Source organism: Dendropsophus ebraccatus, chromosome 10, assembly GCF_027789765.1.
Source record: "Dendropsophus ebraccatus isolate aDenEbr1 chromosome 10, aDenEbr1.pat, whole genome shotgun sequence".
NCBI lineage: Eukaryota > Metazoa > Chordata > Amphibia > Anura > Hylidae > Dendropsophus > Dendropsophus ebraccatus.
The window spans coordinates 15,272,558-15,294,849 of record NC_091463.1 but is presented as its reverse complement, the minus strand read 5'-3'; the positions used below and the strand labels follow the sequence as shown (position 1 = coordinate 15,294,849).

The window sequence follows — 22,292 nt, the reverse complement described above, 5'->3', positions numbered from 1 at the left end:
CCAGGTCATGGAACGGCCAGTCTTATACAGCGTGTAAACATAAGGCAGAGGGAAAGGGGGTATATTTTTCCTATTTGCTTCTGTATCTTGGTGTATGTTTTTCAGTGTCTTGAAAAATGGAGATGATTTTTGTCCCTGTATATAATCATTGCAGCTCGCTGCTCCTCTGTAAAACCGTGCCTTCGAATTGGATATAAAATTAGGCTTTGCCATAGGAAAAATGTGACAGACGCCGGAGCCGGAGCCCAGTTCTCTCTCAGTTCTTCCAGTTGACACTGAATTGTAATTACGCGGGTAATTATACACGCAGAACGGAGGATGTCACACTGGTGATTTGTGTCAGGCTTGTTTGCCATACCAGCAGAAATGCCTCCACAAATGATGAAAAGATTTGGGGAAGAAAATTCCACTCATAATGACGAGACATTTCCTTAGGCGTCTCCAGATTAGAAAATTGCACCCTGCCGGGTGACAGACGCTTCAGTCAGTTCTGCACAATATAGAATAGGAAAAGACCCCAGCCCCCCAGAACAGGGAGATCCCATTTCAATATGCACTACATGTTTCTCTGCAACAACATACAGGAGAAGCCCTCGAGATCCGGCATCCCAAATAGTGTAACATACAGGAGGACAGGCTCACATGAAAAGTTACTTATCCTCAGTTACATCTTGTATTATACTCCAGAGCAGCACTCACTATTCTGCTGGTGAGGTCACTGTGTAAATACATTACATTACTGATCCTGAGTTACATTGTGTATTATACTCCAGAGCTGCACTCACTATTCTGCTGGTGAGGTCACTATGCTATTACATTACATCCTTTATTATTCCTATACGTTCCATTACTTATCCTTTATTATGCCTATACGTTGCCTGATACCGCATAGAACATGATGATAACAGGTGCTGTTTACTCATCCTGCTGTGAGATTAAAACTCTCCTACTCATGTGTTAATATAAAGATGGAAGCCCCAGGACTCCCACCTACCCACCCAACCATCTTGGAAAAACACCATTTTTTTTGTAAGCTGTAACATTGTTATTATTTTCTGGTAAAATATATAAACCCAACTTAACAGTCCTTAAATAATAGCATCATACAGTCCCCAAATAGTAGTGTCATACAGTCCATAAATAATAGCATCATATAGTCCCTAAATAATGTCATACAGTCCCTAAATAATAGCGTCATACAGTCCATAAATAATAGCATCATACATTCCATAAATAATAGCGTCATACAGTCCCTAAATAATAGCGTCATACAGTCCCTAAATAATAGCGTCATACAGTCCCCAAATAGTAGTGTCATACAGTCCATAAATAATAGCGTCATACAGTCCCCAAATAGTAGTGTCATACAGTCCATAAATAATAGCGTCATACAGTCCCTAAATAATAGCGTTATACAGTCCATAAATAATAGCATCATATAGTCCATAAATAATAGCATCATACAGTCCCTAAATAATAGCATCATACAGTCCATAAATAATAGCGTTATACCGTCCATAATAGCATCATACAGTCCCTAAATAATAGCGTCATACAGTCCCTAAATAATAGCATTATACAGTTAATAAATAATAGCATCATATAGTCCATAAATAATAGCGTCATACAGTCCCTAAATAATAGCATCATACAGTCCATAAATAATAGCGTTATACCGTCCATAAATAATAGCGTCATACAGTCCATAAATAATAGCATAATACAGTCCCTAAATAATAGCGTCATACAGTCTATAAATAGGAGCGTCATACAGTCCCTAAATAATAGCGTCATACAGTCCATAAATAATAGCGTCATACAGTCCATAAATAATAGCATCATACAGTCCCTAAATAATAGCATCATACAGTCCATAAATAATAGCATAATACAGTCCCTAAATAATAGCGTCATACAGTCCCTAAATAATAGCATCATACAGTCTATAAATAGGAGCGCCATACAGTCCATAAATAATAGCGTCATACAGTCCATAAATAGTAACGTCATACAGTCCATAAATAATAGCATCATACAGTCCATTAATAATAGCGTTATACAGTCCATAAATAGTAGCGTCATACAGTCCATAAATAATAGCATCATACAGTCTATAAATAGTAGCGTCATACAGTCCATAAATAATAGCGTCATACAGTCCATAAATAGTAGCGTCATACAGTCCATAAATAATAGCATCATACAGTCCCTAAATAATAGCATCAGTTTATAAATAATAGCATCATACAGTCCCTAAATAATAGCATCATACAGTCCATAAATAATAGCGTTATACCGTCCATAAATAATAGCGTCATACAGTCCATAAATAATAGCATAATACAGTCCATAAATAATAGCGTCATACAGTCCATAAATAATAGCGTTATACAGTTATTAAATAATAGCATCATATAGTCCATAAATAATAGCATCATACAGTCCCTAAATAATAGCATCATACAGTCCATAAATAATAGCGTTATACCGTCCATAAATAATAGCATAATACAGTCCATAAATAATAGCATAATACAGTCCCTAAATAATAGCGTCATACAGTCTATAAATAATAGCATCATACAGTCCATAAATAATAGCATCATACAGTCCATAAATAATAGCGTTATACCGTCCATAATAGCATCATACAGTCCCTAAATAATAGCGTCATACAGTCCCTAAATAATAGCATTATACAGTTAATAAATAATAGCATCATATAGTCCATAAATAATAGCGTCATACAGTCCCTAAATAATAGCATCATACAGTCCATAAATAATAGCGTTATACCGTCCATAAATAATAGCGTCATACAGTCCATAAATAATAGCATAATACAGTCCCTAAATAATAGCGTCATACAGTCTATAAATAGGAGCGTCATACAGTCCCTAAATAATAGCGTCATACAGTCCATAAATAATAGCGTCATACAGTCCATAAATAATAGCATCATACAGTCCCTAAATAATAGCATCATACAGTCCATAAATAATAGCATAATACAGTCCCTAAATAATAGCGTCATACAGTCCCTAAATAATAGCATCATACAGTCTATAAATAGGAGCGCCATACAGTCCATAAATAATAGCGTCATACAGTCCATAAATAGTAACGTCATACAGTCCATAAATAATAGCATCATACAGTCCATTAATAATAGCGTTATACAGTCCATAAATAGTAGCGTCATACAGTCCATAAATAATAGCATCATACAGTCTATAAATAGTAGCGTCATACAGTCCATAAATAATAGCGTCATACAGTCCATAAATAGTAGCATCATACAGTCCATAAATAATAGCATCATACAGTCCCTAAATAATAGCATCAGTTTATAAATAATAGCATCATACAGTCCCTAAATAATAGCATCATACAGTCCATAAATAATAGCGTTATACCGTCCATAAATAATAGCGTCATACAGTCCATAAATAATAGCATAATACAGTCCATAAATAATAGCGTCATACAGTCCATAAATAATAGCGTTATACAGTTATTAAATAATAGCATCATATAGTCCATAAATAATAGCATCATACAGTCCCTAAATAATAGCATCATACAGTCCATAAATAATAGCGTTATACCGTCCATAAATAATAGCATAATACAGTCCATAAATAATAGCATAATACAGTCCCTAAATAATAGCGTCATACAGTCTATAAATAATAGCATCATACAGTCCATAAATAATAGCATCATACAGTCCATAAATAGTAGCATCATACAGTCTATAAATAGTAGCATCATACAGTCCATAAATAATAGCATCATACAGTCCATAAATAATAGCATCATACAGTCCATAAATAATAGCGTCATACAGTCTATAAATAATAGCATCATACAGTCCATAAATAATAGCATCATACAGTCCATAAATAATAGCGTCATACAGTCTATAAATAATAGCATCATACAGTCCCTAAATAATAGCATCAGTTTATAAATAATAGCGTCATACAGTCTATAAATAATAGTATCATACAGTTTCCAAATAACACTGTATTTAACCAGTCTTGAGAGCCATTGGAGGCGGGGTGTTATATAGTAATGTTTTCCTCTCCTGTCTCCACAGTATGAACCCATCATCACGGAGGGGCACGAGGCCGTAGTCCATCACATTGAGGTCTTCCAGTGCTCGGAGGACTATGACACTATCCCTCACTACAGTGGACCCTGTGACTCCAAGATGAGGCCACAAAGACTTGACTACTGCAGGCACGTCCTGGCCGCCTGGGCGATGGGAGCCAAGGTTGGTATAAGGGTGACGTGCAGCGTACAAGGCTGGGAGCCAGAGATGTGTGTAACAAGCTGCACAACCTATGGCGTTCTTACGTAACAAAGTGCACAACCTATAGAGTTCTTACATAACATGCCGCTCAACCTATGGCGTTCTTACGTAACATGCTGTGCAATCTATGGCGTTCTTACGTAACATGCTGCGCAACCTATGGCGTTCTTACGTAACAAAGTGCACAACCTATAGAGTTCTTACATAACATGCCGCTCAACCTATGGCGTTCTTACGTAACATGCTGCGCAATCTATGGCGTTCTTACGTCACAAGCTGCACAACCTATGGCGTTCTTACGTAACATGCCGCACAACCTATGGCGTTCTTACGTAACATGCTGCACAACCTATAGAGTTTTCACGTAACATGCGGCGCAGTCTATGACGTTCTTACGTCACAAGCTGGACAACCTATGGGGCTCTTACGTAACATGCCGCACAACCTATGGCTTTCTTACGTAACATGCTGCACAACCTATAGAGTTTTTACATCACATGCGGCGCAGTCTATGGCGTTCTTACGTAACATGCTGCACAACCTATGGCGCTCTTATGTAACATGCTGAGCAACCTGTGGCGTTCTTACGTAACAAGCTGCGCAATCTATGACGTTCTTACGTCACAAGCTGGACAACCTATGGCGTTCTTACATAACAAGCTGCACAACCTATGGCGTTCTTACGTAACATGCTGCACAACCTATGGCGTTCTTATGTAACATGCTGAGCAACCTATGGCGTTCTTACGTAACAAGCTGCGCAATCTATGGCATTCTTACATAACATGCTGCGCAATCTATGGCATTCTTACGTAACATGCTGCGCAATCTATGGCGATCTTACGTCACAACCTGCACAACCTATGGCGTTCTTACATAACAAGCTGCACAACCTATGGCGTTCTTATGTAACATGCCGCGCAATCTATGGCATTCTTATGTAACATGCTGCACAACCTATAGAGTTTTTACGTAACATGCTGCGCAATCTATGGCGTTCTAACGTAACATGCTGCACAACCTATGGCGTTCTTATGTAACATGCTGCGCAACCTATGGCGTTCTTACGTAACAACCTGCACAACCTATGGCGTTCTTACGTAACAACCTGCACAACCTATGGTGTTCTTACATAACAAGCTGCACAACCTATGGTGTTCTTATGTAACATGCTGCGCAATCTGTGGCGTTCTAACATAACATGCTGCACAACCTATGGCGTTCTTACGTAACATGCTGCACAACCTATGGCGTTCTTACGTAACATGCTGCACAACCTATGGCGTTCTTACATAACTGTAACGCCTGGAGTAGTGGATCCACTGGACCGTCACTAGCGATGGCACTAACCTCACCAGGGAGCGGAGTCTAAGGGGCCGCTGGTTTTCACCAGAGCCCGCCGCAAGGCGGGATGGACTTGCTGCGGCAGGCGACCCCCAGGTCGCTACCCCTGGCTTGGTTGCTGGTGACGGCAGGCGAGGCGTGGCAGGAGCAGTAGGCAGGAGATGGTGCTGGCAGAGGTCTGTAGGCGTAACCGCAGGTGACAGGCTGAACACAGGAGCAATAGTGTAACAGAGGAGCAGGAACCAGGAACGAGGACTAGGGACCGGGTAGCGGACAGGAATCAGGAACAAGGACTAGGGACCAGGTAGCGGACAGGAATCAGGAACAAGGACTAGGGACCAGGTAGTGGACAGGAATCAGGAACAACAGGGAGCTGGGCCAAACGCTATGGAAAGCATGTAGAGGCTCCAACACCTGGAAGGGGGCAGGGCTGGAACTTATAGGGGAGTGATTGACATACAGGCCAATTAGGAGCGCACTGCCCCTTTAAATCTGAGACAGCCGGCACGCGCGCGTCCCCGCCTCCTAGGGACCGGACCGGAGCGCGGTGACGCGAGGCGCCCCCCGGGGCCAAAGCAACAGCAGCGCCGGGTCCCTGCCTATGGACATCGGCTGCTGCAGATGCGGGAGAGAGGGTGCGGCGGCGGTTTGGAGCACGGGACGCCGCCGTGGCCCTAACAGTACCCCCCCCCCTTTGGCCTCCCCCTCTTTCTGGTCAGCAAGAATTCCTTGATGAGATCCTGATCCAGGATATTAGATTCGGGTTCCCAGGATCTCTCCTCAGGACCAAAACCTCTCCAGTCCACTAGGAAGAAACGTCTTCCTCTGACAGTTTTCATCGCTAGGATGTCTTCAACAATGTATACGTCGTCAGAGACGGCTTGTGGAGTGGAGGACGAAGCTTTACTGGAGAGGACCACTGGCTTCAAGAGGGAGACATGGAAGGAGTTCGGGATTCGCATAGTAGGGGGTAGACGGAGTTTGTAGGTGACTGGGTTAATGCGTTTTGGCACTGAGAAAGGGCCAAGAAATCGAGGACCCAACTTGTAGCTGGGAATCTTGAGACGGACATACTTGGCCGAGAGCCAGACTTTATCACCTGGGAGAAAATTTGTGGCAGGTCTCCTCTTTTTATCAGCCTGGTTCTTCATGCGTTCAGAGGCTTTGAATAAGGACTGTCGAGTCTGTTCCCAGATCGACTGAAGGTCAGAGATCAATTCCGCCACGGCAGGAACCTCAGATGATGGAGAGAGAGGCAGAGGAGGACGAGGGTGATGCCCGTAGACCACATAGAAAGGAGACTTGCCTGTGGAACTCGAGTCCAGATGGTTATAAGAAAACTCTGCCCATGGAAGTAGATCGGACCAGTTGTCTTGGCGGCTGGAAACAAAATGACGTAGGTAGTTACCCAAGATCTGATTGACTCTCTCCACTTGCCCGTTGGTCTGGGGATGATAGGCAGATGAGAAGTCCAGCTTCACTTGGAGCTGCGAGCTGAGGGCACGCCAAAACTTGGAGACAAATTGAGAGCCTCGGTCGGACACAATGTGAAGAGGAAGTCCATGCAGGCGGAAGATTTGTCGGAAGAACAACTAAGCCAGAGGAGGAGCAGAGGGTAGTCCAGGAAGGGCCACGAAGTGAGCCATTTTAGAGAAGCGGTCAGTCACCACCCAAATTACTGTATTGCCCGCGGATGGAGGTAGGTCCGTGATGAAATCCATCCCTATGTGGTGCCAGGGACGGTCCGGGACTGGCAAGGGCAAAAGTAGGCCGGCAGGTCTTGACGGGGTGACTTATTCCTGGCACAGACTGCGCAGGAAGCCACAAAGTCCTTGACATCCTGAAGGAGATTGGGCCACCAGTAGTGACGGGAGATCAATAGCCTGGTCTTTTGAGCTCCTGGATGCCCGGCCACCAAAGAGGAATGACCCCACTTCAAGATGCGTTTTCGGAGTGCGGGGCGCACATAAGTCTTACCGGAAGGTAGTCTCTGCAGAGTAGAAGTGGCCACTGGTACTAGGCGATCGGAAGGTATTATGTGACGAGGGGATTCCTCTTGCCCCATGACATCGGATTCTCGGGATAATGCATCGGCCTTTATATTCTTCTCGGCTGGACGGAAATGAATGGTAAAGTTGAACCGAGAAAAGAAGAGGGACCACCTGGCCTGCCGGGGATTGAGGCGTTGAGCCGATTGGAGGTAGAGGAGGTTCTTGTGGTCCGTGTAGATGTTAACGGGATGTCTAGCCCCCTCTAGGAGATGACGCCACTCCTCCAGTGCCAACTTAATAGCCAGGAGTTCACGGTCTCCAATCGTATAGTTCCTCTCGGCAGAGGAGAAAGTCTTAGAAAAGAACCCGCAGGTTCTGGTCTTGCCTGATGTGTCCCTTTGCGAGAGGATGGCTCCTGCGCCCACAGAAGATGCATCGACTTCAAGAGAAAACGGCTTGGAGACATCTGGACGGACTAGAGCAGGAGCAGAGGCAAAGGCAGACTTTCGGCTATTGAAGGCTTGTTCGGCCTCTGGAGGCCAACGTCTGGGATCCGCCTTCTTCTTGGTGAGAGCCACTATGGGTGCGACCAGGGAAGAGAAGTGAGGGATGAACTGCCGATAATAGTTGGAAAATCCAAGGAAACGTTGGATAGCTCTAAGTCCCACAGGACGTGGCCACTGGAGAACAGCTGAGAGCTTGGCTGGATCTATCTGTAGGCCCTGGTCGGAGACAATGTATCCAGGAAATGGCAGGCTGCGCTGATGGAAAACGCACTTCTCCAGCTTGGCATACAAATGGTTGGCCCGTAGTCTTCGTAGAACCTGCCGTACATGGGACACGTGGGTCTGCTGGTCGTGGGAGAAGACCAGGATGTCGTCAAGATAGACAATGACTCAGACATAGAGGAGATCGCGGAATATATCATTCACGAATTCCTGGAAGACCGCTGGGGCATTGCATAGGCCGAATGGCATGACCAGATATTCGTAGTGCCGATCTCTGGTGTTGAAAGCGGTCTTCCATTCGTCTCCTTCACGAATACGGATCAAGTTATACGCTCCCCTGAGATCCAGCTTGGAGAAGATCCTAGCTCCACGGAGACGGTCGAATAGTTCGGGGATTAGCGGAAGAGGATAGCGGTTCTTAACAGTCACCTTATTCAAGCCCCGGTAGTCTATGCATGGGCGGAGGGAACCGTCCTTCTTCTGCACAAAGAAAAATCCAGCGCCAGCGGGAGACGTGGATTTACGGATGAAGCCCTTCTGTAAGTTCTCCCGGATGTAGGAGGACATGGCTTCAGTCTCGGGCACAGAGAGAGGGTATACTCGACCACGTGGAGGAGAAGTTCCTGGAAGAAGGTCTATAGGGCAATCATAGGGCCGATGAGGTGGTAGAGAGTCCGCCTCCTTGACCGAGAAGACATCAACGAAGTCTTGGTATTCCACCGGTAATCCGGATAGAGGCTTGGCGTAAGCAGGTGACCTCGTAGAGCACTTGGGTTGAGGAGACCTCAGACACCGATTTGGACAGTCCTGACCCCAGCTGAGAACCTCCCCAGTTCTCCAGTCCAGCTTAGGGGTATGTAATTGCAGCCAAGGAAGACCCAGCAGGATGTTGGAAGAGGAATGGCGCAAGACGTAGAAGGAGATCCTCTCCTGATGTAAGGCGCCCACCTGGAGGACTAGGGGTGCAGTCTGGCAGTGCACAGCTTCGGTAAGAATCTCGCCCGTGACGGAAGAGATAGACCGGGGTTGGGCTAGCTGGATCACGGGTAGCCGCCATCTTTGGACCAATGAAGCAGAAATGAAACTGCCAGCAGCGCCAGAGTCGATGAGGGCAGTAGTCTGGAGAACTTGCCCAGAGGGTGTCTGGATGGAGACTGGCATAGTCAACCTTGGAGAGGTGGCATTCACACCTAGGGAGGCCTCTCCCACCGGACCTAGGTGCGAGCGTTTCCCGGACGCTGAGGACGTTGGGGACATCTCTGCCGATAGTGATCAGCGCCACCGCAATAGAGGCAGAGATTCAGCTCCAGTCGACGGGCCCTCTCATCAGTCGTCAGGCGAGCTCGTTCCACCTGCATAGGAACTTCTGGAGACGACTGGGGCATAGGAGCAACGGGATTCTGGAACACCGGTGCCAGCCGGGGATGGCGACGGTGCAGACTCAGACGCCGTTCTTGCCGGACCTCCTCCTCTCTATCGGAAAACCTGGTGTAGGCTCTGGTAGCCAGTAGAATGAGTTCGTTCAAGGAGGTAGGAAGGTCTCGGGCAGCGAGCACATCTTTCACTCGACTGGACAGGCCCTTTTTAAAGGTGGCAATTAGGGCGGCCTCATTCCAATCTAGTTCTGCGGCCAGGGTGCAGAACTGGATGGCATAATCACCAACGGAGGATGTTCCTTGAGATAGATTGAGGAGAGCAGTCTCAGCCAAAGACGCACGGGCAGGTTCCTCAAAGACAGAGCGGAACTCGGCCAGGAAGATTCGGAGATTAGCAGCAACAGGGTCATCACGGTCCCACAGCGGTGTGGCCCAAGCCAGAGCTCTACCTTCCAATAGGCTGATGATGAAAGCCACTTTAGAGCGCTCGGTGGCAAACTGACTGCTTAGAAGTTCAATATGCATAGTGCATTGGGTCAGGAATCCTCTGCACAACTTGGGGTCACCTCCATATTTACCTGAGAGAGCCAGTCGTAGTTTTGAAGAGGCTGCAGGAGGTGATGACTGCTGAGCTGTGGTATGCTGCTGTACGGCTGCAGTCAGTTGTTGGATCAGCTGTGACTGTTGCTGGATCTGTTGAGCCTGTAGGGCGACCACTCGAGCTACTTCACGGATATCAGGCACCTTACCGGGATCCATGGTTGGAGCCTACTGTAACGCCTGGAGTAGTGGATCCACTGGACCGTCACTAGCGATGGCACTAACCTCACCAGGGAGCGGAGTCTAAGGGGCCGCTGGTTTTCACCAGAGCCCGCCGCAAGGCGGGATGGACTTGCTGCGGCAGGCGACCCCCAGGTCGCTACCCCTGGCTTGGTTGCTAGTGACGGCAGGCGAGGCGTGGCAGGAGCAGTAGGCAGGAGATGGTGCTGGCAGAGGTCTGTAGGCGTAACCGCAGGTGACAGGCTGAACACAGGAGCAATAGTGTAACAGAGGAGCAGGAACCAGGAACGAGGACTAGGGACCGGGTAGCGGACAGGAATCAGGAACAAGGACTAGGGACCAGGTAGCGGACAGGAATCAGGAACAAGGACTAGGGACCAGGTAGCGGACAGGAATCAGGAACGAGGACTAGGGACCAGGTAGCGGACAGGAATCAGGAACAAGGACTAGGGACCAGGTAGCGGACAGGAATCAGGAACGAGGACTAGGGACCAGGTAGCGGACAGGAATCAGAAACAACAGGGAGCTGGGCCAAACGCTATGGGAAGCATGTAGAGGCTCCAACACCTGGAAGGGGGCAGGGCTGGAACTTATAGTGGAGTGATTGACATACAGGCCAATTAGGAGCGCACTGCCCCTTTAAATCTGAGACAGCCGGCGCGCGCGCGCCCTAGGAGGTGGGGACGCGCGCACCGGCCGGCACAGCGACGGACAGGAGCGCGGTGAGGTGAGTCGCCCCCCGGGGCCGAAGCAACAGCAGCGCCAGGTCCCTGCCTATGGACACCGGCTGCTGCAGATGCGGGAGAGAGGGTGCGGCGGCGGTCCGGAGCAGAGGACGCCGCCGTGGCCCTAACAATAACATGCTGCACAACCTATGGCGTTCTTATGTAACATGCTGCACAACCTATGGCGTTCTTACGTAACACGCTGCACAACCTATGGCGTTCTTATGTAACATGCTGCACAACCTATGGCGCTCTTATGTAACATGCTGCACAACCTATGGCGCTCTTATGTAACATGCTGCACAACCTATGGCGTTCTTACGTAACACGCTGCACAACCTATGGCGTTCTTATGTAACATGCTGCACAACCTATGGCGCTCTTATGTAACATGCTGCACAACCTATGGCGTCCTTATGTAACATGCTGCACAACCTATGGCGTCCTTATGTAACATGCTGCACAACCTATGGCGTTTTAATGTAACATGCTGCACAACCTATGGCGTTCTTATGTAACATGCTGCACAACCTATGGCGTTTTAATGTAACATGCTGCACAACCTATGGCGTTCTTATGTAACATGCTGCACAACCTATGGCGTTCTTATGTAATATGCTGCACAACCTATGGCGCTCTTATGTAACATGCTGCACAACCTATGGCGTCCTTATGTAACATGCTGCACAACCTATGGCGTCCTTATGTAACATGCTGCACAACCTATGGCGTTTTAATGTAACATGCTGCACAACCTATGGCGTCCTTATGTAACATGCTGCACAACCTATGGCGTCCTTATGTAACATGCTGCACAACCTATGGCGTCCTTATGTAACATGCTGCACAACCTATGGCGTTCTTACGTAACATGCTGCACAACCTATGGCGTTCTTATGTAACATGCTGCACAACCTATGGCGTTCTTATGTAACATGCTGCACAACCTATGGCGTTCTTATGTAACATGCTGCACAACCTATGGCGTTCTTACGTTATGTTTTATTCTTCTCTAGTCATAGCTACAGCTAGCTTCAGAATCCTCCCAGATTCCTATTACCAAGCAGCAAAGCATTGTGGGGGCTCAGAGGACAGTGTACTTAGATTTTAGCATTTAAGTCACATGACTGACAGCAAAATGGAGAAACTGTTGTCTGTTTCCAAGGGCAACCAGCAGAATTTTGAAGTAGCTCCAAAAGTGAAGTATTGATGGTATTTAGGGTGCACTGAGTGGCGGTATAGGACGTCAGAGCTGGGGGGGCCCCCACCTCGCAGGTGTAACGGTGGCCATCTGTATTGCAGCCATTTTATTATCCCGATGATGTCGGTTTGGCGTTCGGAGGTCCCAGATCTTCTCGGTTCCTTCGACTAGAAGTTCATTACCACAACCCCCTGGAACTAAAAGGTAAGTCTGTATGTCATCCTCATACATTACCTGCAGATCATCTCATCTCTAGCTAACCTCCTAGTTTACATCTTTATCCGCCCTTCCAGTCTCATACATCACCTGCAGATCATTTCATTTCTATCCAACCTTGCATACATGCATAACCTGCAGATCATCTCATCTCTAGCTACCCTCCTAGTTTACATCTCTATTTGCCCTTCCAGTCTCATACATCACCTGCAGATCATCTCATTTCTATTCAACCTTGCATACATACATAGCCTGCAGATCATCTCTATCCGCCCTTCCAGTCTTATACGTAACCTGCAGATCATCTCATCTCCATCCAACCCCCAGCCTCATACCTAACTTACAGATCATCTAATCTCCATCCACCCTTTGTTTCACGTACAACCTGCAGATCATCTCATCTCTATACACCCTTGCAGTTACACATACACTCACCGGCCTCTTTATTAGGTACACCATGCTAGTAACGGGTTGGACCCCCTTTTGCCTTCAGAACTGCCTCAATTCTTGGTGGCATAGATACAACAAGGTGCTGGAAGCTTCCTCAGAGGTTTTGGTCCATATTGACATGATGGCATCACACAGTTGCCGCAGATTTGTCGGCTGCACATCCATGATGCGAATCTCCCGTTCCACCACATCCCAAAGATGCTCTATTGGATTGAGATCTGGTGACTGTGGAGGCCATTTGAGTACAGTGACCTCATTGTCATGTTCAAGAAACCAGTCTGAGATGATTCTAGCTTTATGACATGGCGCATTATCCTGCTGAAAGTAGCCATCAGATGTTGGGTACATTGTGGTCATAAAGGGATGGACATGGTCAGCAACAATACTCAGGTAGGCTGTGGCGTTGGAACGATGCACAATTGGTACCAAGGGGCCCAAAGAGTGCCAAGAAAATATTCCCCACACCATGACACCACCACCACCAGCCTGAACCGTTGATACAAGGCAGGATGGATCCATGCTTTCATGTTGTTGACGCCAAATTCTGACCCTACCATCCGAATGTCGCAGCAGAAATCGAGACTCATCAGACCAGGCAACGTTTTTCCAATCTTCTACTGTCCAATTTCGATGAGCTTGTGCAAATTGTAGCCTCAGTTTCCTCTTCTTAGCTGAAAGGAGTGGCACCCGGTGTGGTCTTCTTCTGCTGTAGCCCATCTGCCTCAAAGTTGGAGGTACTGTACGTTCAGAGATGCTCTTCTGCCTACCTTGGTTGTAACGGTTGGCTATTTGAGTCACTGTTGCCTTTCTATCAGCTCGAACCAGTCTGCCCATTCTCCTCTGACCTCTGGCATCAACAAGGCATTTCCGCCCACAGAACTGCCGCTCACTGGATGGTTTTTCTTTTTCGGACCATTCTCTGTAAACCCTAGAGATGGTTGTGCGTGAAAATCCCAGTAGATCAGCAGTTTCTGAAATACTCAGACCAGCCCTTCTGGCACCAACAACCATGCCACGTTCAAAGGCCTCAAATCACCTTTCTTCCCCATACTGATGCTCGGTTTGAACTGCAGGAGATTGTCTTGACCATGTCTACATGCCTAAATGCACTGAGTTGCCGCCATGTGATTGGCTGATTAGAAATTAAGTGGTAACGTGCAGTTGGACAGGTGTACCTAATAAAGTGGCCAGTGAGTGTATATAGCCTGCAGATCATCTCTAAATATATATATATATATAACATATATACATTGTATATACAGTGTGTGCAGATCCTCTCATTTCTGTCCAGCCACCAGTCTCATAAGTATCCTGCAGATCATCTTATCTCTATCCGTTCACTCTTATATAACCTGCAGATCATCTCACCCCCTTTACAGTCTTATCCATACCGTCTGCAGACAATCTCTTCTCTATCTACCCTAACAGTTTTATCCATACAGCCTGCAGACCATCTCTGTCCCCCTTACAGTCTGATACATACAGCCTGCAGACCATCTCTGTCCCTCCTACAGTCTTATACATACAGCCTGCAGACCATCTCTGTCCCCCTTACAGTCTTATACATACAGCCTGCAGACCATCTCTGTCCCCCTTACAGTCTTATACATATAGCCTGCAGACCATCTCTGTCCCCCTTACAGTTTTATCCATACAGCCTGCAGACCATCTCTGTCCCCCTTACAGTCTTATCCATACAGCCTGCAGACCATCTCTGTCCCCCTTACAGTATTATACATACAGCCTGCAGACCATCTCTCTCCCCCTTACAGTCTTATCCATACAGCCTGCAGACCATCTCTGTCCCTCCCACAGTCTTATCCATACAGCCTGCAGACCATCTCTGTCCCCCTTACAGTATTATACATACAGCCTGCAGACCATCTCTCTCCCCCTTACAGTCTTATCCATACAGCCTGCAGACCATCTTTGTCCCCCTTACAGTATTATACATACAGCCTGCAGACCATCTCTGTCCCCCTTACAGTATTATACATACAGCCTGCAGACCATCTCTCTCCCCCTTACAGTCTTATACATACAGCCTGCAGACCATCTCTATCCCCCCTTAGTGTCTTATCCATAGTCTGCAGACTATCTCACCCCCCTTACAGTCTTATCCATACAGCCTGCAGATCATCTCACCCCTATGTAATAAATATTATGACACTGGCGCTGAAGTTTTTTTTATTCGCTAGGAAGGAAAATTAAAATTTTTAATAATAAATCTATTTTCCCAAAATCGACTTGAAGCCTAAAAAAAGATAGGATTATAAATAGCAGCGGCGATACCTAGCAACCCCGCGCAGCCGCCATAGGCCCCATCTGCTCCACCGGCAGCGGCTGAAGGGTTAATGTGCCGGTGACTCCCACTGCCAGCACCGCCATTAGCAGGTGTGAGAGCAGTGTGTGCCAGGCAGGACGGGGGCACGGGGGGCCGGGATAGTACCCAGTGCTGCCCCCTCCCCACAATCCGCACAGGGAGACACCTGCGACCTGACCCGACGTATCTGTGCGGGGTGACGGGGTCACATGTCAGGAGGAGACCCAGAGACACACTGAGGCTGGCACCATGGGCCGACACTGGGGGTACAGGATAGTGAGACTGGGGGTACAGGATAGTGACGGGGTACAGGATACTGACACTGGGGGTACAGGATAATGACACTTAGAGTACAGGATACTGACACTGGGGGTACAGGATAGTGACACTTGGGGTACAGGATAATGACACTGGGGGTACAGGATAATGACACTGGGGGTACAGGATAATGACACTGGGGGTACAGGATACTAACACTAGGGGTAACGGATAGTGACACTTGGGGTACAGGATAGTGACACCGGTGGTACAGGATACTGACACTTGGGGTACAGGATACTGACACTGGGGGTACAGGATAGTGACATTGGTGGTACAGGATAGTGACGGGGTACAGGATAGTGACACTGGGGGTACAGGATAATGACACTGGGGGTACCGGATAGTGACACTTGGGGTACAGGATAGTGACACCGGTGGTACAGGATACTGACACTTGGGGTACAGGATACTGACACTGGGGGTACAGGATAGTGACATTGGTGGTACAGGATAGTGACGGGGTACAGGATAGTGACACTGGGGGTACAGGATAATGACACTGGGGGTACAGGATACTAACACTAGGGGTAACGGATAGTGACACTTGGGGTACAGGATAGTGACACCGGTGGTACAGGATACTGACACTTGGGGTACAGGATACTGACACTGGGGGTACAGGATAGTGACATTGGTGGTACAGGATAGTGACGGGGTACAGGATAGTGACACTGGGGGTACAGGATAGTGACACTTGGGGTACAGGATACTGACACTGGGGGTACAGGATAATGATACTCTGGGTACAGGATAGTGACACTGGGGGTACAGGATAGTGACCCTGGGGGTACAGGATAGTGACACTGGGGGTACAGGATAATGGCACTTGGGGTACAGGATAGTGACACTGGGGGTACAGGATACTGACACTGGGGGTACAGGATAATGATACTCTGGGTACAGGATAGTGACACTGGGGGTACAGGATAATGGCACTAGGGGTACAGGATAGTGACACTGGGGGTACAGGATAATGGCACTAGGGGTACAGGATAGTGACACTGGGGGTACAGGATAGTGACACTGGGGGTACAGGATAATGGCACTGGGGGTACAGGATAGTGACACTTGGGGTATAGGATAATGACACTAGGGGTACAGGATAGTGACACTTGGGGTACAGGATACTGACACTGGGGGTACAGGATACTGACACTGGGGGTACATGATACTGACACTGGGGGTACAGGATAGTGACACTTGGGGTACAGGATAATGGCACTGGGGGTACAGGATGATGACACTTGGTGTACAGGATAGTGACACTTGGGGTACAGGATAATGATACTCGGGGTACAGGATACTGACACTTGGGGTACAGGATAGTGACACTTGGGGTACAGAATACTGACACTTGGGGTACAGGATAGTGACACTGGGGGTACAGGATACTGACACTGGGGGTACAGGATAGTGACACTTGGGGTACAGGATAGTGACCCTGGGGGTACAGGATACTGACACTGGGGGTACAGGATACTGACACTGGGGGTACAGGATAATAATGACACTGGGGCTACAGAATAGTGACACTGGGGGTACAGGATACTGACACTGGGGGTACAGGATACTGACACTGGGGGTACAGGATAATAATGACACTGGGGCTACAGAATAGTGACACTGGGAGTACAGGATAGTGACACTGGGGGTACAGGATAGTGACACTGGGGGTACAGGATAGTGACACTTGGGATACAGGATAGTGACACTCGGGCTACAGGATAGTGACACTTGGGGTACAGGATAGTGACCCTGGGGGTACAGGATACTGACACTGGGGGTACAGGATACTGACACTGGGGGTACAGGATAATGATGACACTGGGGGTACAGGATAGTGACCCTGGGGGTACAGGATAGTGACACTGGGGGTACAGGATAGTGACACTGGGGGTACAGGTTAGTGACACCGGTGGTACAGGAAGGATAGTGACACTGGGGGTACAGGATAGTGACACTGGGGGTACAGGATAGTGACACTGGGGGTACAGGATAGTGACACTGGGGGTACAGGATTATTACTTTTGGGGTACAGGATAGTAACACGCTCACCACCTGTCTTGCTTTCTAATAGGGCTACGAGACTCCTCTGGTATTCGTCTCCATTACACTCCGTCCCTGAGGAGATACGACGCGGGGATCATGGAGCTCGGCCTGGTGTACACCCCGGTGATGGCCATCCCCCCCCACCAGACAGAATTCACCCTGACTGGATACTGCACAGACAGATGCACGGAGGTGGTGAGTGTCCTGTGGGGGGCGCTGTAATAGGCCGCACACCCAGCAGGAGATGCTATTACATAAGATTTCCTAATCCCTTCTGTCTGTCTATGAGGGAAAATACTTCACATAATGTTTGGGAAACACGCCGAGCCCAGTACTACTTCCCTTTTCTGGATGCTAGACATAAAAATGTTCTGTACGTGCACAGTCCTACTTCCCACTTCTTTTCCTGTTCTGTACATGCACAGCACTACTTCACACTTCTTTTCTTGTTCTGTACATGCACAGTACTACTTCCCACTTCTTTTCTTGTTCTGTACATGCACAGTACTACTTCCCACTTCTTTTCCTGTTCTGTACATGCACAGTACTACTTCCCACTTCTTTTCCTGTTCTGTACATGCACAGTACTACTTCCCACTTCTTTTCTTGTTCTGTACATGCACAGTACTACTTCCCACTTCTTTTCCTGTTCTGTACATGCACAGTACTACTTCCCACTTCTTTTCCTGTTCTGTACATGCACAGTACTAATTCCCACTTCTTTTCCTGTTCTGTACATGCACAGTACTACTTCCCACTTCTTTTCCTGTTCTGTACATGCACAGTACTACTTCCCACTTCTTTTCTTGTTCTGTACATGCACAGTACTACTTCCCACTTCTTTTCCTGTTCTGTACATGCACAGTACTACTTCCCACTTCTTTTCCTGTTCTGTACATGCACAGTACTAATTCCCACTTCTTTTCCTGTTCTGTACATGCACAGTACTACTTCCCACTTCTTTTCCTGTTCTGTACATGCACAGTACTACTTCCCACTTCTTTTCCTGTTCTGTACATGCACAGTACTACTTCCCACTTCTTTTCTTGTTCTGTACATGCACAGTACTACTTCCCACTTCTTTTCCTGTTCTGTACATGCACAGTACTACTTCCCACTTCTTTTCCTGTTCTGTACATGCACAGTACTACTTCCCACTTCTTTTCCTGTTCTGTACATGCACAGTACTACTTCCCACTTCTTTTCTTGTTCTGTACATGCACAGTACTACTTCCCACTTCTTTTCTTGTTCTGTACATGCACAGTACTACTTCCCACTTCTTTTCTTGTTCTGTACATGCACAGTACTACTTCCCACTTCTTTTCCTGTTCTGTACATGCACAGTAGTGTTGCGTCCTAACACAGGTGTGCTACTAAGTTTCCTGTGCACCTCGGCAAAGTAACTCACTCAGGTTCTCACAGTGGGGTGAAGGAGAAGTGCATTGTTTGTTTTTTCCCACTAGGTGTCGCTGTTGAATTCTTTGTATATGGTATATTGAGCACAGCTGAAGGAAGCAATAATTATAATAATAATAATTGTTTGATGTCAGCTATTTGTTTTCCTCCTGTCACCTCATCACCTATCCTATCACCTCTCTTCTCTCTTGTGCACACAGCCCCACCAATCCCTCGCTAGCTAAGGGAACCCTATAGAAAGAAGCTAGTTCCCGGTGGGAGGGTCTTGAGTCTTTGGTCTTTAGTCAGGAGTGTTAGAGAGAACAAGACACAGAGAGAGTTTTCTTATGCTGTTACCTATTTCTAGCATGCAGTGCTAGATCCCTCAGGAGGGAGGACATGCTCTTAGGAGAACCATGTCCACGCCAAAGATACCATCTACACTACACAAGGCAGCATACCTGAGATAGGTACTGACTCAAGTAGGACAAAGCTGCAGTTAAAGTCTACGTACCCTACTATAACGCATGGCTTTTCTGGGAAACCCTTAAAGGTCTGCTCCACCCAGCGCAGGGACCTGGGACCTCATACTACCCTAGCAGGACGGGTATCCCGACACTATAGGGCATAAGGTGGCCAGATCACAGATATCTATACATGAGTATGAGTTCCCTCTCTTCTCTGCGACACTATCCTGGCAGAGTACACAGCTACATTGCACAGGGACCTCAAGACGCTCCTCTACTCCACTCTACCCTTACCTATAAAGTCAATTACAACTTCCTCTTGCCTGCACCTTCATTCCAAAGTGCTTTTATTGTCTTGTATTGCACTGAAGATTCTAAGTAAATAGAAGATACCTTGTTTAACCTATTGGACTCTGGTCTATCATTACCCGTCATACGGCAATACTACTTCCCACGTCTTTTCTTGTCCCGTATATGCACAGTGCACAGTACTACTTCCCAGGTGTAATTCCTTCTATCTTGTATTGTTCTGTAAGGTATGTGCACAGTACTACTTCCCAGGTGTAATTCCTTCTATCTTGTATTGTTCTGTAAGGTACGTGCACAGTACTACTTCCCAGGTGTAATTCCTTCTATCTTGTATTGTTCTGTAAGGTACGTGCACAGTACTACTTCCCAGGTGTAATTCCTTCTATCTTGTATTGTTCTGTAAGGTATGTGCACAGTACTACTTCCCAGGTGTAATTCCTTCTATCTTGTATTGTTCGGTAAGGTATGTGCACAGTACTACTTCCCAGGTGTAATTCCTTCTATCTTGTATTGTTCTGTAAGGTATGTGCACAGTACTACTTCCCAGGTGTAATTCCTTCTATCTTGTATTGTTCGGTAAGGTATGTGCACAGTACTACTAAACATGCATATGCTGGATGTACTTTTTACTATGTAAATGCACAGTACTACTTCCCAGTTCTGTGCTCTCGGCCTGTGCCCTGTGCCTATCTCAGGGTGTAGATCTCTGGGCCTGTGCACAGTATCGCTGTAGTTTGCCCATGTAATCCTTTCATACCCGCTTTGGCCGTACCCGGTAATGCACCATGCAGCCGGTGTGTCACACAAAGGGTTACCGCTCCCTCCTCCTCGCCCCGATCCCTGTCGCACTTCAGAACAAGCTGCATATTTATGTGAACACGGCTGTCAGGGAATACTCCGGATGATTGCGGCTCGTCTTCATGCCGCACCGGGAGGAATCTTTGATACGCGCTTATTCTGGTGTCTGCGATTTGTTTGTTCTTTGATAGATTTTAGTTTTCCTTTATGAGAACAGAAAGATTTCCCTGTAACAATTAATAGTGGAGTCAGCAGCTGTGTGCAGTGCTATATACGGGGACAGCCCATGCTACACCGACACGCCATACTGCACATATATACCCCCACACTATATACATACGCCATGCCGCACACATACCCCATGCTACACCGACACGCCATACTGCACATATATACCCCCTGCTACACCGACATGCTACATGCTACACCATACTGCACATATATACCCCCTGCTATATACACACGCCATGCCGCACATATATACCCCACACTATATACACGCCATACTGCACACATACCCCACGCTATATACACACTCCATACTGCACACATACCCCAAGCTATATACACACGCCACACTGCACACATACCCCACGCTATATACACACGCCATACTGCACATATATACCCCACACTATATACACGCCACACTGCACACATACCCCACGCTATATACACACGCCATACTGCACACATACCCCACGCTATATACACACGCCACACTGCACACATACCCCACGCTATATACACACGCCATACTGCACATATACCCCACGCTATATACACACGCCCTGCCGCACACATACCCCACGCTATATACACACGCCATACTGCACACATACCCCACGCTATATACACACGCCATGCCGCACACATACCCCATGCTACACCGACACGCCACACTGCACACATACCCCACGCTACACCTACACGCCATACTGCACACATACCCCACGCTATATACATACGCCATACTGCACACATACCCCATGCTACACCGACACGCCACACTGCACACATACCCCACGCTATATACACACACCACACTGCACACATACCCCAAGCTATATACACACGCCACACTGCACACATACCCCAAGCTATATACACACGCCACACTGCACACATACCCCAAGCTATATACACACGCCACACTGCACACATACCCCAAGCTATATACACACGCCACACTGCACACATACCCCACGCTATATACACACGCCATACTGCACACATACCCCATGCTATATACACACGCCATACTGCACACATACCCCACGCTATATACACACGCCATACTGCACACATACCCCACGCTATATACACACGCCACACTGCACACATACCCCCATGCTACACCGACACACCACACAGCACACATATCCCATGCTACCCCGACAGGCCATACTGCACACATATCCCATGCTACACCGACACGCCAGGCTGCACACATATCCCATGCTACACAGACATGCCAGGCTGCACACATATCCCATGCTA

General features: G+C 47.3%; 1 protein-coding gene across 1 annotated transcript in view; it reads left to right on the top strand.

The window, feature by feature from the left end:
* The window catches only part of DBH (dopamine beta-hydroxylase), a 43,935-nt gene that overhangs the window by 5,744 nt on the left and 15,899 nt on the right, over positions 1 to 22,292 (top strand). The window contains exons 4-6 of the mRNA XM_069986852.1: positions 4,103 to 4,279; positions 12,565 to 12,667; positions 17,851 to 18,017. Of these exons, the coding sequence (XP_069842953.1) occupies positions 4,103 to 4,279; positions 12,565 to 12,667; positions 17,851 to 18,017 (447 nt within the window). The remainder of the gene's footprint in view (positions 1 to 4,102; positions 4,280 to 12,564; positions 12,668 to 17,850; positions 18,018 to 22,292) is intronic.